We start from the raw sequence: 13313 nt of genomic DNA, 5'->3' as shown, positions 1-13313 counted from the left end.
AGCACTCTAACAGCTCTTAGTAAATAATAAATTAATAATGATGTGATAATCTCCCTTATGACTGGAAGAAGTACAGAAAAATTAGTGTCAGAGTAAGAATTGGCTTGTAGGATTCTTTGAATGTGTAATTTCTAGATCTGTATTGGATATGAGGCTTTTCTGGACTGACTTTAATTTTTATTTCAAACAGCAGGACCATCAAATTCAGTCAAGTTAGTATGTGGTGAACAGTACAAAACCTACAACATATACCTTATAGATCAGATCAGTAAGACCTCTGCTCTGTTCATCATAAAACACCTTTAAATCCCCAGAGAAAGTAGTAGTGAAAACTAATGAAAGCAGGTGCTTTTGCTGTCTTCCTGCTGTAAAGCAAATAATATTGTAGTAGTCGGTTTTGTTTGGGTTTCCCTGTTTGTGCCTCAGAATACACCAGATTGCAAGGTTACATCACATTTTTAATGACTGGAACCACGTCCTGAGATCCCCCTCCGACCACACCACAACTTCCTTCTTTCTTTTCCCCTCCCGGCCAGAGGACTGTATGTAATTATGCCGAGGACATAATTCAATTAAATATTGACAGAACATGTAATCACCACTCAGACCTCCCTCTGATAAATCTCTTTGCTGCTCTCTGACTTCTGTTTGTGGAAAGGCAGTAGAAATGCGTTTGGAAGATAAATTTCTCAATATTCTGTATCAGCCGGAGAGGCTCCTGCCTGATGCCCTGGGCTGTTCAGGTGTAAACCGTGCGGTTCTCGTCGGTGCTAAACAAAGCTCGGTGGGATGGAGGCTTGTGCTTCATGTGAAGCGGAGGATGCAAGAGGAGCAGATAACTTTTGATTTGTGCAAAGGAAAAGTGTGATCTCTTTCAGGGATTCCGGGCATTCAACAGCAAATTTTTCTTCTGCTGCTGATTAAAGAGAAAGTGATAAGTAAGAGCCCCACGTTCCGTTTCAAGGAGGAATGTAGTTTTAGAAAGCGGACTTAATGGAGAGGAAAAAAATTTTAAAATCCTGACCTTAGATAGCCTTTGACGAAAATCAAAGTGGCAGAAAGTAAAGACGAGGCTGTTTCTGCAACTATTAAAACCCAAGTGAGGACAGTGATCATTTCTGTCCATATGACCGGAAAATGTCCCGGGGGGTGGGGACGGGCCCGGGGGTTGCCCGTAACTTGGGATTACAACTAAAGCATGCCAAAAGCGGATCGGAAAAATAGATAAGGAGGTGAGAGAGGAAAGAAGGGCTTTATTGTAAAGTAAGGAAAACTAAGCTGTGGGGAGGAGAAAAAAATGGTAATCGTGGTGACAGAGGCTGCCCCTGTAGCCGACTGGGAGCGGACCCGCTGCGCGGGTGTGCGAGGGCTCCTCCGCCGTTGGTCCTCAGGGCAGGACGCGGTGGGGCCTGAGGGGCCCTGCGGGGACAGGGTCAGGGCTGCGGGGGGCGGCGGGCTGTCCCCGCAGCGGCACCTTCCCCGGCCCGGCGTGGGCGCCCGCCCCGCCGCCTGTCCCCTCCCGGGCTGTGCCGGCAACAGCGTCCGAAGGGAGCGGGGCGCCGCCGTCCTTAGCGAGGGGCAGCCCGGTTTGCGGATGCTTGGGAGCGGGGAAGCGCGCTCCTTCGTCCCGCTGGGGTCGGGGGAGGGAGCCGAGGCTGATGCGCCAGGCGACAGGGACAGGCACGGGTGGTGGCTGGAGGCGGCTCGGGCAGGGACACCTCCACCGTGCCCGGGAGGCGCTGCCCGCCGGGCGGAGCGGGGTGATGTCCGGCCGCAGCCCGCCCCGCTAAGGGCAGCCGCGGGGCTCCCCCTCCGCTCCGGGGCTTCGTCGGGGGAAGCGACGCTCAGCCCGCCGCCCCAGCATCACCGGCGGGGCGTTTTGACGTGCTGAGCGTTTTGGGGACCAGCAGAGCAGGCTGAGCGGCCCAGCGGGCATCTGAGCCGGGTCTTTTTGACACCTCAGCCAAAGTGATCCGATTTCCAGGGGCGCTGCGCTCCCGCCGCGGGCAAGGACTGCGGGGGGCGGAGGGGACCGAAGGCTGGGGTAGGAGCCGCTGGTTCAGCTGTGAGGGACCACCCGGTGCCGCTCGCCTGGCGGGAGCGGTTACACGGGCCGATCTACACCGTGAATGTTGAGGGGGAGGGACGTTGTGGGGGCAGAGGAACATTGTCATGGACGAGAGAGGGGCTGAACGCCCTTACAAACAGCTTTCCGCCGGTGTAGCTTAGCACTGCGAGCGCGACTCTGTCCTCCAGCTGCGGAGAGCGGCGTCCCCCGCCTGCCTTACCTTCGGGCGGTAACACCCTCCCCAAAACACAGCCCGGGGCTGGACAGCCCGGGCGCCCCGTCCCGCTGCTGTCAAGGGCAAGGAGGCGTTCAGAGGCACAGCGGGAGGTGCTTAAAGACCCCCTGTTTCTGGGCGGCTTTGCACAGCTCCTGCGGGGTTTAGGGGATGCTCTGCGCGCTCGGCTTCACCTGCCGGGCTCCGGGGGAGCCAGCGCCGGCACCCCGCACCCTTTGAACCGCGGCTGCCGGCCCCGGGCAGGGAGAACGCGGCTCGCACCGCCGGGCTGGGCGCTGCCCTCCCGCCCGAGCCCCGCACCGCCGTGGCACCGCGGGGCCGGCCCGGCCTCGCCGCAGGTGCGGGTCGCGCTGCCCCTGGCCGGGCTCCGGCTTCGGCTCCGGCACCGCCCGCGACGGGGCGTCCCCGGGGGGGGCGGCTCTCCCGGCTTTCCCCCGCCTGCTCTTTTGGCCGGGATTTGCTTTGACTGCACGGCGCCGGCCAGCCCTGCACCTTCGCCCTCCCACGGCTCAGCCCTGGGGGCGGCTGGCCGCGGTCAGAGAGGGAGCGCACAGCCCTCCCGGCGGTGGCTAGGACCACCGAGGTGCTGCCTCCCCCGGGAGCCCCGGAGGTTTGCATTTCCCCCTGGGGGTGCCCAGTGCCCCCCCTCCTCCCTTCTCCCTCTCCTGCCGCAGCCGAGCGAGAGCCCGTCGCCGGGCGCGGCAGCTGCTCGCCGCCCCCGAGGCCCCAGCAGCGCATCCTCTGCCGCTTCCCCTTCCCCTCCTCGGCTGCCGGGAGGGTATGGCGAGGCAGGCAAAAGGGAACTGCTGTCTGAAAGTAGAGGGAGGCAGTCAAGGTTAGACGTGTATTTACTCAACCTTTATTATTTAAAAAAATTCATTTTAAAAAAAAAAAAGGTGAACAAACGTCTTACAAAACCCCCCCACATAAATAGGACATTCCGTACAGCTCTGGCTATTGGCAGTTCTAGTACTTGACAACATCAGACGCGATTTCCTGGCATTAGAGAAACCCATTTCAAAATCGGTCATCACAAAGAAATACTAGAAATCCCACTTAGCACTTGCTAGGCAGCACGGAGCACTTGTACACAACTTTTCAGACACACACCCGCGCACACACGCAGCTGGGAACAGATCCCGTAGGAAGAGAGCCTCCTTAAAAAATAGTAAACGCTTCTCCAAAAAAAAAAAAAAGTTATTTACAAAACGCACATGGAAATACAGTATTGACAGAGCGTGGCTGGCAAATCAACATGATTTGAATAGAGAAAGGACTATGGCACATCTTGCTCGAAAGCTCGCACAGCAGCCTCCTTCGAGTGTCCCCGGGGAAAGACAGCTCCTGCCATCCGCCTCGCAGCGCCTTCTCCCTCCCCACCTCCCCTCCCGCCCTCCCCTCGCCTCTCCACCCCTGCACTTCTTGCCAGGTCCTTTTTACACTTGGATGACCACCGTGCTGGGGCTCTGGAGCCGGGTTTTGTACTGGTCTAGCCAGCTCCTCAGCTCCGAGATCTTGTAGCCCTCTGGTCCTCTGCCTCCCTGGTACATCACCTTCTCCTCCTGGATGATGTAGAGCCTCTCGAAGTAGGCACCGTAGGCGGCGCTGGAAGCATTGTCCATGGTGTCCACGGCCAGGGGGCAATCGGGCGCCCCTTCCCGCATCAGCTGAGCTGCCCGCAGCCTGTCCTGGAGGCACTGGTGCTTGGGGATGTTGTAGGCTGCGTCCGAGCTGACCCAGCCGTCGGAGGGGTGTGCTTCTTCGATGTACACCAGCAGGAAGTCAGCAATGTCCACGAAGTGCGCGGCCAGGCGCTGGAAGGACCTCAGGCGGGCCATGAACGGGGGTCAGGTGCAGCTGCCGAAGTTGAGGATGAGGGGTCTCTTGCCGCGGGCGAAGTCCAGGATGCGGAGCTTCTTCTGCCCGTCCAGCTGGATCACCTCGGGGTTGGGGGCTAAGGAGCCCACGTGCGCCGACTTGAAGAAGTCCAGCTTCTGCCCGTGCCACACGGCTTTCAGCGATTCCAGCGTGAACATGCGGTTGGAGTCGGACACGCAGACCGGGGGGTCGTCGGGGGGCGGCCCCTCGCTGGCGCTGGCCGCCTCCTCCGCCGTGGGCATCGTCAGCATCTTCTTCCTAATGCACAGAAAATCCAGGAGCCAGAGCATCACGGCGGTGAGCAGGAAGCGGGGGAAGAGGAGGATGCAGGCGGCCGCCTGGGTGAGCAGCTGCAAGGTGTGAACGCCAAGGGAGTGGAGCATCGCAGCGGCTTGTGCTGCAGGGCGCTGGCTGCCGGGGGTCCCCCACGCACCCTGCTTGCCGGGGTCTGTGCAGCACAGCTGAGATCCCGCTTCTCTTTAAGCCCATTTTATAGTCAGGGATTTAAATGAAAAGTGACTCCACCTCCGGCCAGAACCCGCCCCTCTGGAACTTGAGCCTGGGGATTACCTACCCCTCCACTCTAATGACCTAAAAATACACAGACAAAAGGGGAGAGAGCCCCGGCGGGAGCTGCGAGGGACGTGCAACCAAGCAGGGAGCCGCCGCTATCAGGCGCAGGCAGAGAGTCCGAGACAGGGCACCGCCGGGGTCCCCGGCCGCAGATAGCGGCAGGCGCTCACAAACAGCCCCGCCAAGGACAATGCAACAGGCGCGGCCCGGCCTGGCCCGGCCCCGCACGGGCTGTGCGAGCGCGGGGCCGCGGCGGGAGCGGGGGCCGGGGCCGTCCCAGCGGCGGTGCCTGCAGGTGACAGGGACGGGCCGCTCGTGCCGCGTCCCTCCCCGCGCCTCCGTCCCCTCCCCGCCCCGCCAGCTCCGGCGCCCCTGGGCACGGCCTCCGCCCCGCCACACGCCTCGGCGCCGCGGGGGCGCCCGGGGCTCGAACCCGCGGACGTGCCGCGCCCGCATCCTCCCCGCCGCGGCGGCGGGCGGCAGGCGGCTCGCTGACCGGCCTGCGGGCGCCCCTCGCCTCGCCGCGGGCGGACCCGGGCCCCGGCGGGCCCCGGCGGGCCCCGGCCCCGGGGGGGTGCCAGGTGGGCGCGGGCCGGCGGGCGCTGCCCCGCGGCGGAGGAGGGGCGCGGGGCGGCGCTCCGGCCGCTAGGGGTAGCTGTTGCCCGAGAAGCCGCGGCGGCGGCGGGGAGCCGCGGGGCCCTGCCGCCCCCCCCGGCCCAGCGGGGTCCGCACCCCGCCGCCTTTGCCCGGCCCCCGAGCCGGAAGAGGCGGCACCCCGCCGGCGGGCGGCCCCGGGCCGCGGGGGTCGCCGGCCTCCCCGAGGGAGCGAGGGTCACCGCGGGGAGCCCCGGGGCCGCGGCGGGGGGCCGCGCCGGGGCGTGAAGGCGGGGCCGGGCCGTGCGGCGGAGGCGGCCTGCGGGCGCGCTCGACGCCGTCCGGGCCGGGCCGGCCCTGCGCCCCAGGGGAGGGTCACCACGTCCCGCGCCGGGGCCGCTCGGCCCGGCCGGTGGCCAGTTCCGCAGGGAGGTGCCCCGCGGCGCGCGCGGCGGGCCCTCCGTCACGGCAGCGCCAGCGCGGGGGGCGGCAGGAGCGGCCGTGTGCCGGTGCCGGGGGTATACCTGCGCCTCCCTCCCGGGGGTTGGCCCGGCAGGGCCCGCAGGCAGGTGGCCGAGCTGTCCCATCGGGGACACGTGCTGGGACCTGGCAGGGCGCCGTTTGTGTCGGTAGCACCGTGCTGGCAGCACAGGGCACAGCTCAGGCCAGCCGTCTTTGGCCTTCCCCCGGGCAGGAGGCGTTTATGGCCTCGACGTTCCCTCTCGCTGACCTGGATGGGGACCTGGCCCTGGGCTACGGAGCTTAAATCAGATTCGGCCTGTGGACGCAGCCCTGGGCACAACACGCCAGCTACGCTCCCAGCCTTGCCACCCCACCGATGCGGGGCCGCACCTTGCTTCCTCACCAGCTGCCTCAGGAAGGGATAGTGTCCAAAATCCTGAGCACTGCCCTCTGCTATGCAAATGCAACTTGTGCATCCCTGAGCCGCTGCTACAGCTGCCACTCGCCCAGGTACCTGCCACGCTGGCGCTGGGGACGCGCGACCCATGCGTTCGATGTGCATATGGCCCCTGAGTGCCCCGTTCCTGCCCCTGGCCAACACCAGGGCTCTGGCTGCAGATTCCCAGGGACCCTGCGGACCTGCGACTCTCCCTGGGTGCTGCCCACACTTCTCCAAATGTGACTCTGTGCATCTCCGTCCTTCCCGTCTAACATCTGCAAAATGGAAAAATTAATGCTGAGCCTCCTCATGGGAGTCTAGGCGGCTTCATTTTTATGTAACTTACTACGAGAACTCTGAATAAAAGGCAACATTAAAATATCCTATTTTTTTTTTCCTTTATCTGGTTCCGAATAGGCTGCTTTAGAGCAATCTAATCAGGCACCTGGTTTGCAGCCCCCACCCTGTGCGTCATCTTTAGTTGGTATCAACAGCAAGTGAAGGGATTTAAGCATTTTAGCATCTGAATGGAAATATATGCTCCAGTCCTCATAAAGCCACATTCATACACTAGCCTGATTAATAACTTTTTTGGCATTCCATGGTGCTCAGTCCAGGGAAAATTACTGAGTAGATATTTACTATATTGTCAAACTTATTTTGAACTCTTCATGTGGGCCTCTCACCACCTCTCTGTGCAGTTATGCAATCTTGAAAACCACAAATTAAAGCCTCTAAACAGACGCAATAACAAATTGTGGTAGCTCTGAAGAAACCCCCAGGAAAAAAAATTGATCTCTCAAAGCGACCTCTTCAAACTATGCTGACAGACAAAAGCCTGAGTAAACAGATGGGTTTGCAACCCTGAGTATCAACAAACTTTGCTCTACTAGATCAGCGAGAGATATTCAGAGGTAAAAAAAGTATTTGGTCTTATAAAGCGTATTTGTAGATGGATAGGGACTTTGGAAATTACTTTTTCTCCATTCCTTTTGCTTTATTTTTATAGTTTGAAGGAAACTTGTGAGTTGGGGTGTCCTGTTCAGCTGTGGACAGAGCAAAGAACCAAAGCATTTTGCTCCAGTGGCCCACTGCTACACTTCCCTGCCACAGGAAAATTCAAGTAGAACCTGAGACGTGCTGTTTCCTAGCGAAACGGTGGCTCTACACAGCTCTACAAGCCACGCACCGATGCGTTCAGTTGACGTACAGGGCTTGTGTATTTAGACAAAACTCCGTGGGAAAGGGTGGAATTCCTTCTGCAGCCCTTTGGTTCTCAGGAGGTTTGAAGTGACATGTCACTGCTGTTCTCACTTCTGCGTTATGCTGGACCGTTTTCAAAGCCGTGTGTTTTCACTCCGGTAAACCCTCTCTCTACTTCACAGGGGCCATACCTCCCAGCCAGATCTTGGATTATTTTTAGATCTGTGGAGGTAGTTGGTCTTTCTAGGAATCCATATTGCTGCTACTAACAGCGTGGGAACTTATGTCTTCCTGTGCACTGAGGTTTTCATAGAATATATCCTAAACTATGCGATTTTCAGTGGCGCATCTGGTTATGGGTGCTTTTTACTCTTCTGCATGTGGTCTGTAGCTCAGCAGTCACTAACTTAACTTAAATATATATGTTTGTGTGTGTATGTGTCCCCACATGTGTGCACATACAGGATTCATGTTATTTCCTTTTTTTGAGAACTTTATATTTGTAGTTTTTCTTCATTTGATAAATGTAATTTGTAACTTTTAAAGTTCTTTTCATAAGCAGGAGCTAGAAAATAAATTCAGCAACTTACAAAAACAAAACCTCAAAAAGCTGAAATTGAAGCCATCAGGTCTGCTTTGATGTAGAGGATGTGTTGAAATGGTATATTTACATATTTGTATTCTATTTTATAATTTTCTGCGCAAAGGCATGCAATACTTTCTGACAGGAAACTAAATGTGTTTTGGAATAGTTCCACCTCTCGTGTCATCTAAGCTACATGTCATTGATGTGTTAGAACAGAGCTTTATGTCAGGGAAACAAAAAAGACTTAGCTGAAGTTTGGATCTGTCCCTGAAATAAGAGCTGGACAATTTCTCCCCGTGTGAGTGGCTACCCAGTGACTACAGAGAAGTGCAGTAGTGCAGTGGTAAATTACTCACCTGTCTGGTATCTGTTAGAAGTGGGTAAATGTTGTATTGCTGAAACTGGAGGTGGATAAACTCCATTTGCAGTTGTTTGCTCTTAGTGACACCTCTGGAAAAAAGTTACTGTAAGCTGGAGTCTGTGCATGGGTCTGGCTGTCTCTGGACCTACATCCCTCTTAATCTTTCACCACTTTTAGGTGATACCTGTTTTTCTTTTCCTCCCTCCTGTTTGTGGTTTGTTTCTTTTTTAAAATATATATATGAATCAGAAAAAAACCATGCAAAGTCAAGCACCTAGCTAATGTTTTGAGTAGGTTTGAGAACTGAAAGAAAAAAAGTGCCATGCCGCAGATTGGTCTACAAAATCACTAGCAGAGCCACGGACTTTGACTCTCATAGCCACCCGGGCGTTCTTACCTTTGAATACATGATAAGTACGCTGTATATGAAAAAAAGGTTCCCTGCACTGAGGCTTTTTGACATTTCCCCCCTCCCACACTTCTTGCTGACTCAGGGTTGAACTAGGAAGGAATTGTTTAATTTGGAGGGAGGACTGATGCCACAACAGGTCTGTTACTGCACACTCAGGTCTCAGCCTGAGTAAGCAGAAAACAACGTTTTCTTGAGTCTGTGAGCCACCTACCAATGCTTTGCAGCGTGACCAAGTGTACAGTTCCCCTGACGCGTTAGTGGGTTTCTGCACCTGCCTCCACACTGCTGCTCGCTAGTGCCCCTGTTGTGCTAGCAGCCTGTCAGTCTGTGGTAGAAACCAGATAACCAAAAGGTTCTCAATTAAAGAACTCTGGTTCTAAACTCAGATGATTTTGCTGACGGGGTTTACTGTAGGACCACTAAAATAGTGTGTAATAGCACAGCTTATGGTTCGACTTGATGAATGCCAAACAGTGCAACTTCCCACCCCATTAATCCTTCCTCACTTCTGCTTGCACCGTGTCCTGCAGTGACCTGGTTCGGGGACTAAGGAGGCAGAAAAGCTCGGCTTTAGAAAAATGAATTATTTCCTGACAGGTTAGTTCCCTAAACTGGCTCATGGCAAAAAAAGAGGTGATCACATGTGATGCAGAGAATGCACAAGAGAAATGGCCACAGCATGTGGCCAAGGCAGGGGTAGGTAACAGCACCATCCCCTCAGACTGCCTTAGCAATGTTATCAAACTGCCCCCAGGTGGAACTGCATAGTGAGAATGTGTCAAGAGCAGAAATTTCCTGAACAAGCTTCACTGCAAGGAAAATGTACGTAGTCTTACCCTTTTGTGTAGTGGAAGAGCATAGGAGATGTACAGGAGATGACAGTGGCTGTCACAAGGTCCTGCTGGGCAGTGTAGCCCAATGGGGTGCACAGCCGGCTTCTGGGGGGAGCCAGCAATGTCATCTTCAGCAGCAGCTGCTAACATGCTTCCTCCAGCAGTAGGAAATCAGATTATCCAGAACCCCCCCGTGCCAAACATATCTTTGCTACCCATCGAGCAAACTGCTCAAAAGCTGCCTTGGCTCAAGAGCTCAGGCTGGACCCCCTGGTAGTACGGTATAATTATAGTCATCTGAATAGTTTGTTCTGCAGCAAAGACAACAGTCTAGTCCAGAAGTGGAACCCCATAGAGTTATACTGAAGTGGCAACTTTATACGCATTGAATACAGATGAAGTCCTTGGCAGAAAGAAAAAATACTTTTTCTATTGTCTTTTTTCATACCAGTTTCAGGTGTGATGCACAGGAGGATGGGGAGATGCAATTTGCTTGAATCTAAATCTCCTCTAAGAATGTGGTAACAAAATTCACCATGTGCAGAGTTTTATAACAAAGTTTCAGCATATGACATCAAATTTCAATACATTAACACCGTTTAGAGAGATAAGAACAGCAGGCTGATAACTAAGGTCAGTTTTTCATCTTTTAAATGGCAGCACGGCAAGGGTGTTTTCTCAAAATATTAAGGTGATACTTTTGAGGTGACAGACGGGGTCCAGGCTTTGTTGAGGTAAAGGGAACACTGCTCCTTTGAGCAGCCTTGCCATGGGGACGTGTCACAGCAGACTGCCAGTCTTTGCTGCAGGCTGCTTCTCAGCGCCCTGAGGTCTGTGTGGTGAAAGCCATGAGCAAGCAGTGGCAGAACTACCAGCACCTTCCTTGTGATCAGGATGTTGCCCAAGCCGTGAGGCATGATAACAGACAGGAGGAGGGCTGAAGGCCCAGAGTGTGGTTTCCATCTTCTCACTTTCCCTAGCAAGTGCAGTAAAATATAAAGAATTTTAAAATAATTTCATTTAATAATTCTCAGGTTTTCAGGCAATTGCGTGTGCCCGGCTTGAGCTGATACACGTTTGAATTGTCAATCTGTGACAGACTCGGATGGGAAGGCAGGAAAAATAGCATTTAAAAAAAACATTTATTCAAGAAAAATCTTTAGGGATCATGTCTAGGATAATCTTTTTCAGGGTGACCCTCATTTCCTACAATACAATGGTTTTACCCAGCAGTGGTTTAACCGTTTTGAATAAGCTGTAGAGTGGAGAAACAAATATTTTATCAAGAATGGAGGAGTTTACCCAGAAAGGCAGGAGTATCAACCCACTTTAGAATATAGAACAGGGATGATTAATCTACTGACCTTTTAACCCCAACATCACAAAAATGTATATTACATCCATAACGTGGTCTGGTTTTGTGTAAATGATCGCTTTATGCATGACAGACCCGTTCAAAAAGCAAGCGGCATGCCAAAGAGGAAGCTAGAAGTGCATCACTGTGCACTTAGGCTCTCATCAAATAACTCACTTGCTTCAAGTCTTTTCTTTGAATATAAATGTTTATGAAGTTTTCCAGTGATTTTTTTTCTCCTGGCATTTGCCTCACGACTCATTATTTTTAGCCATGTAAAATGGCATTATGCAATTGCTGAAATTTGTCTCTTTCAGCCCATGATGATTTATAAGTCTTAATTTCCAGGATACTCCCTTGAAGTTACCTTCTCTTTGTGACCTCAGGATTTCTCTTCCCAGACCTTTGGTATTTATTTTTACTATTTCTGTGGTCAGGGTTTGGCAATGTTGTTTTGGATTAATGACAAACATACATAAGAACTGGAAGGAATGCACAACTTAATCTCCTAATTTAATGCATGGCTTGTTTATCAATAGTAGAAATAAATTTCTGGACAGGTTTGACACATCTTAATAACAGGCCTCTGCAGCCAGATAGAAAGATTTTGATGTATCTGAACTGCATGGATGCAATTTGCTTATTTTATATTGCAATGCAGTATTTCTTTCTCAAACTTTGCCCAGAAAGAATTGGAAGTGGAAGTCAGTTAGTTTGGACAAGTATGCATTGTTTATATGGAATATTGTAATTGACATAAAATTGTGTAAACCTGCTAACTTCTCTGCTTTTGGATGAAGAAAAGATCTTTGGCATAACAAGAGCCTGAATTTCTGTTCTATTTTTTCCTTTTATGCAGGAAACTGCAAATAATTTAATGCTCAGATGAAATTACTCAGCGTTTTACTCAATTGTTGAATTTTCCTCGTAAACGGTGTGTTTTGCTTTCATCATATATCCAGTATTTTTTTAACTGGCGTTTTCTGATGATCTTTTTACTTTCTCTGTGTATTATTTACCTTCATTGCTTACTTAGTTAGGCTTGATTCCTTTCCTACACAGCCTACTGTGAATAAAACTCTCCTCTGAAAATGATTAGTTTTGCACTTTGTTTACAGAATAGTCTTGCAATGTTATATCTGATAGTCATTAACAGGGAAGCAGAAATAAAAGGAGAAACATTAGTTCTTGCCACAAATAATTTTTAATTCACTGGGATCAGGATCTGGGCCAAAATGTTTAGGTTAGATCAACAGCTCAAGTTCATTTGAAGGGTCTCAATGTTTATGCCTAACAGCGCGTCCTCCTATGACTTTTTATTTTTAGCTGCTCAACAGTTCTTACTTTCTGTGAATTTTAAAGTTATTCTTAGACTAAGCAATACAGTCTCTTCACAGGGAAAAACTGTGACAAGCATAGCTATGTGATACAGCTCATCACTTCATAGGGGCCATCGTTTCCACCTGAAGCTCTGGCAGAAAAAAAACAACCAAAGATTAAATTATTGCTTTAAAAATAGATACTAAATTTTGGGTTCCAGTTCACTTTTCTCGGTGTGTGAATCGTTGTGGATAGCTGGAGAGGTCCACCACCCTGCGTGAAACTTAAATTAAGGGCCACAGTTATCTCTGAATATTAACATAGGTGCAAACCCGCTTCCTGGGATCCAACTATACATTTTTTTCTGACATTTTAATAAAATTGTTTTTGTAAGAGTACTAATCCCTTGCTACCAGTTCTTACCTGAAACCAAGTCTGAATTTCTTGAAAGAAGAAAATGGTGCTTTTTTAGAAAAAAGTATTAATAACCCCCTTTTTATATGGGAATTACATACTTCTATAAAGTGGGGAAAACATACATGAATAAAATGGATCAAAGCGATCTAAGCCCACTAGTAGAAAGGGGAAGGAGTTCTGAAATGCATATTTATTTATTGCAAAGAAACCCTGGATTTACTAGGTACCGAGGGAACATTTTTTTAAGAACAATTATGTTGTATTTGGAAAAACTGACATTTTCTTTCTTAACTAATTTTAATTGGCATTATGCTCCCACTGAGCCAAAAAAAAAAAAAAAAAAAGAAGGGAAGACAGCAGCAAAATATAAATTAAAGTAGGAGTTAGCTGATGAAAGCATAGACAAAAGGCTCTGAAACCTTTCTTACAAATACCTTCTTCAAAGTGGGGTGGTCCCGAGGCATTGGTGGCCTGTGCCTGTTCCTTGGCCTCTTTTACAGTCATCGATGTTGCGCTGCCAATGAAGCAGCTGTCACTTTTTACCAGCGTAATGCCTGCCAGCAGCCGGCTCAGAGTGC

The 13313-nt window shown here is 51.8% G+C and overlaps 1 protein-coding gene across 1 annotated transcript; it reads right to left on the bottom strand.

Annotated features, from left to right (window-relative positions):
• Positions 1 to 3139: 3139 nt before the first annotated feature.
• On the bottom strand, positions 3140 to 5197 carry DIO3 (iodothyronine deiodinase 3). Its single transcript, XM_005244613.3, has one exon. It carries the CDS (start codon positions 4562 to 4564, stop codon positions 3740 to 3742), a length of 825 nt encoding a protein of 274 aa, XP_005244670.2. The 5' UTR covers positions 4565 to 5197; the 3' UTR covers positions 3140 to 3739.
• Positions 5198 to 13313: the final 8116 nt, after the last annotated feature.

The sequence above is a fragment of the Falco peregrinus genome, chromosome 1 (genome assembly GCF_023634155.1).
Source record: "Falco peregrinus isolate bFalPer1 chromosome 1, bFalPer1.pri, whole genome shotgun sequence".
Taxonomy (NCBI): domain Eukaryota; kingdom Metazoa; phylum Chordata; class Aves; order Falconiformes; family Falconidae; genus Falco; species Falco peregrinus.
The sequence above is the reverse complement of the archived record's forward strand: the minus strand, read 5'-3'. Positions and strand labels throughout refer to the sequence as shown.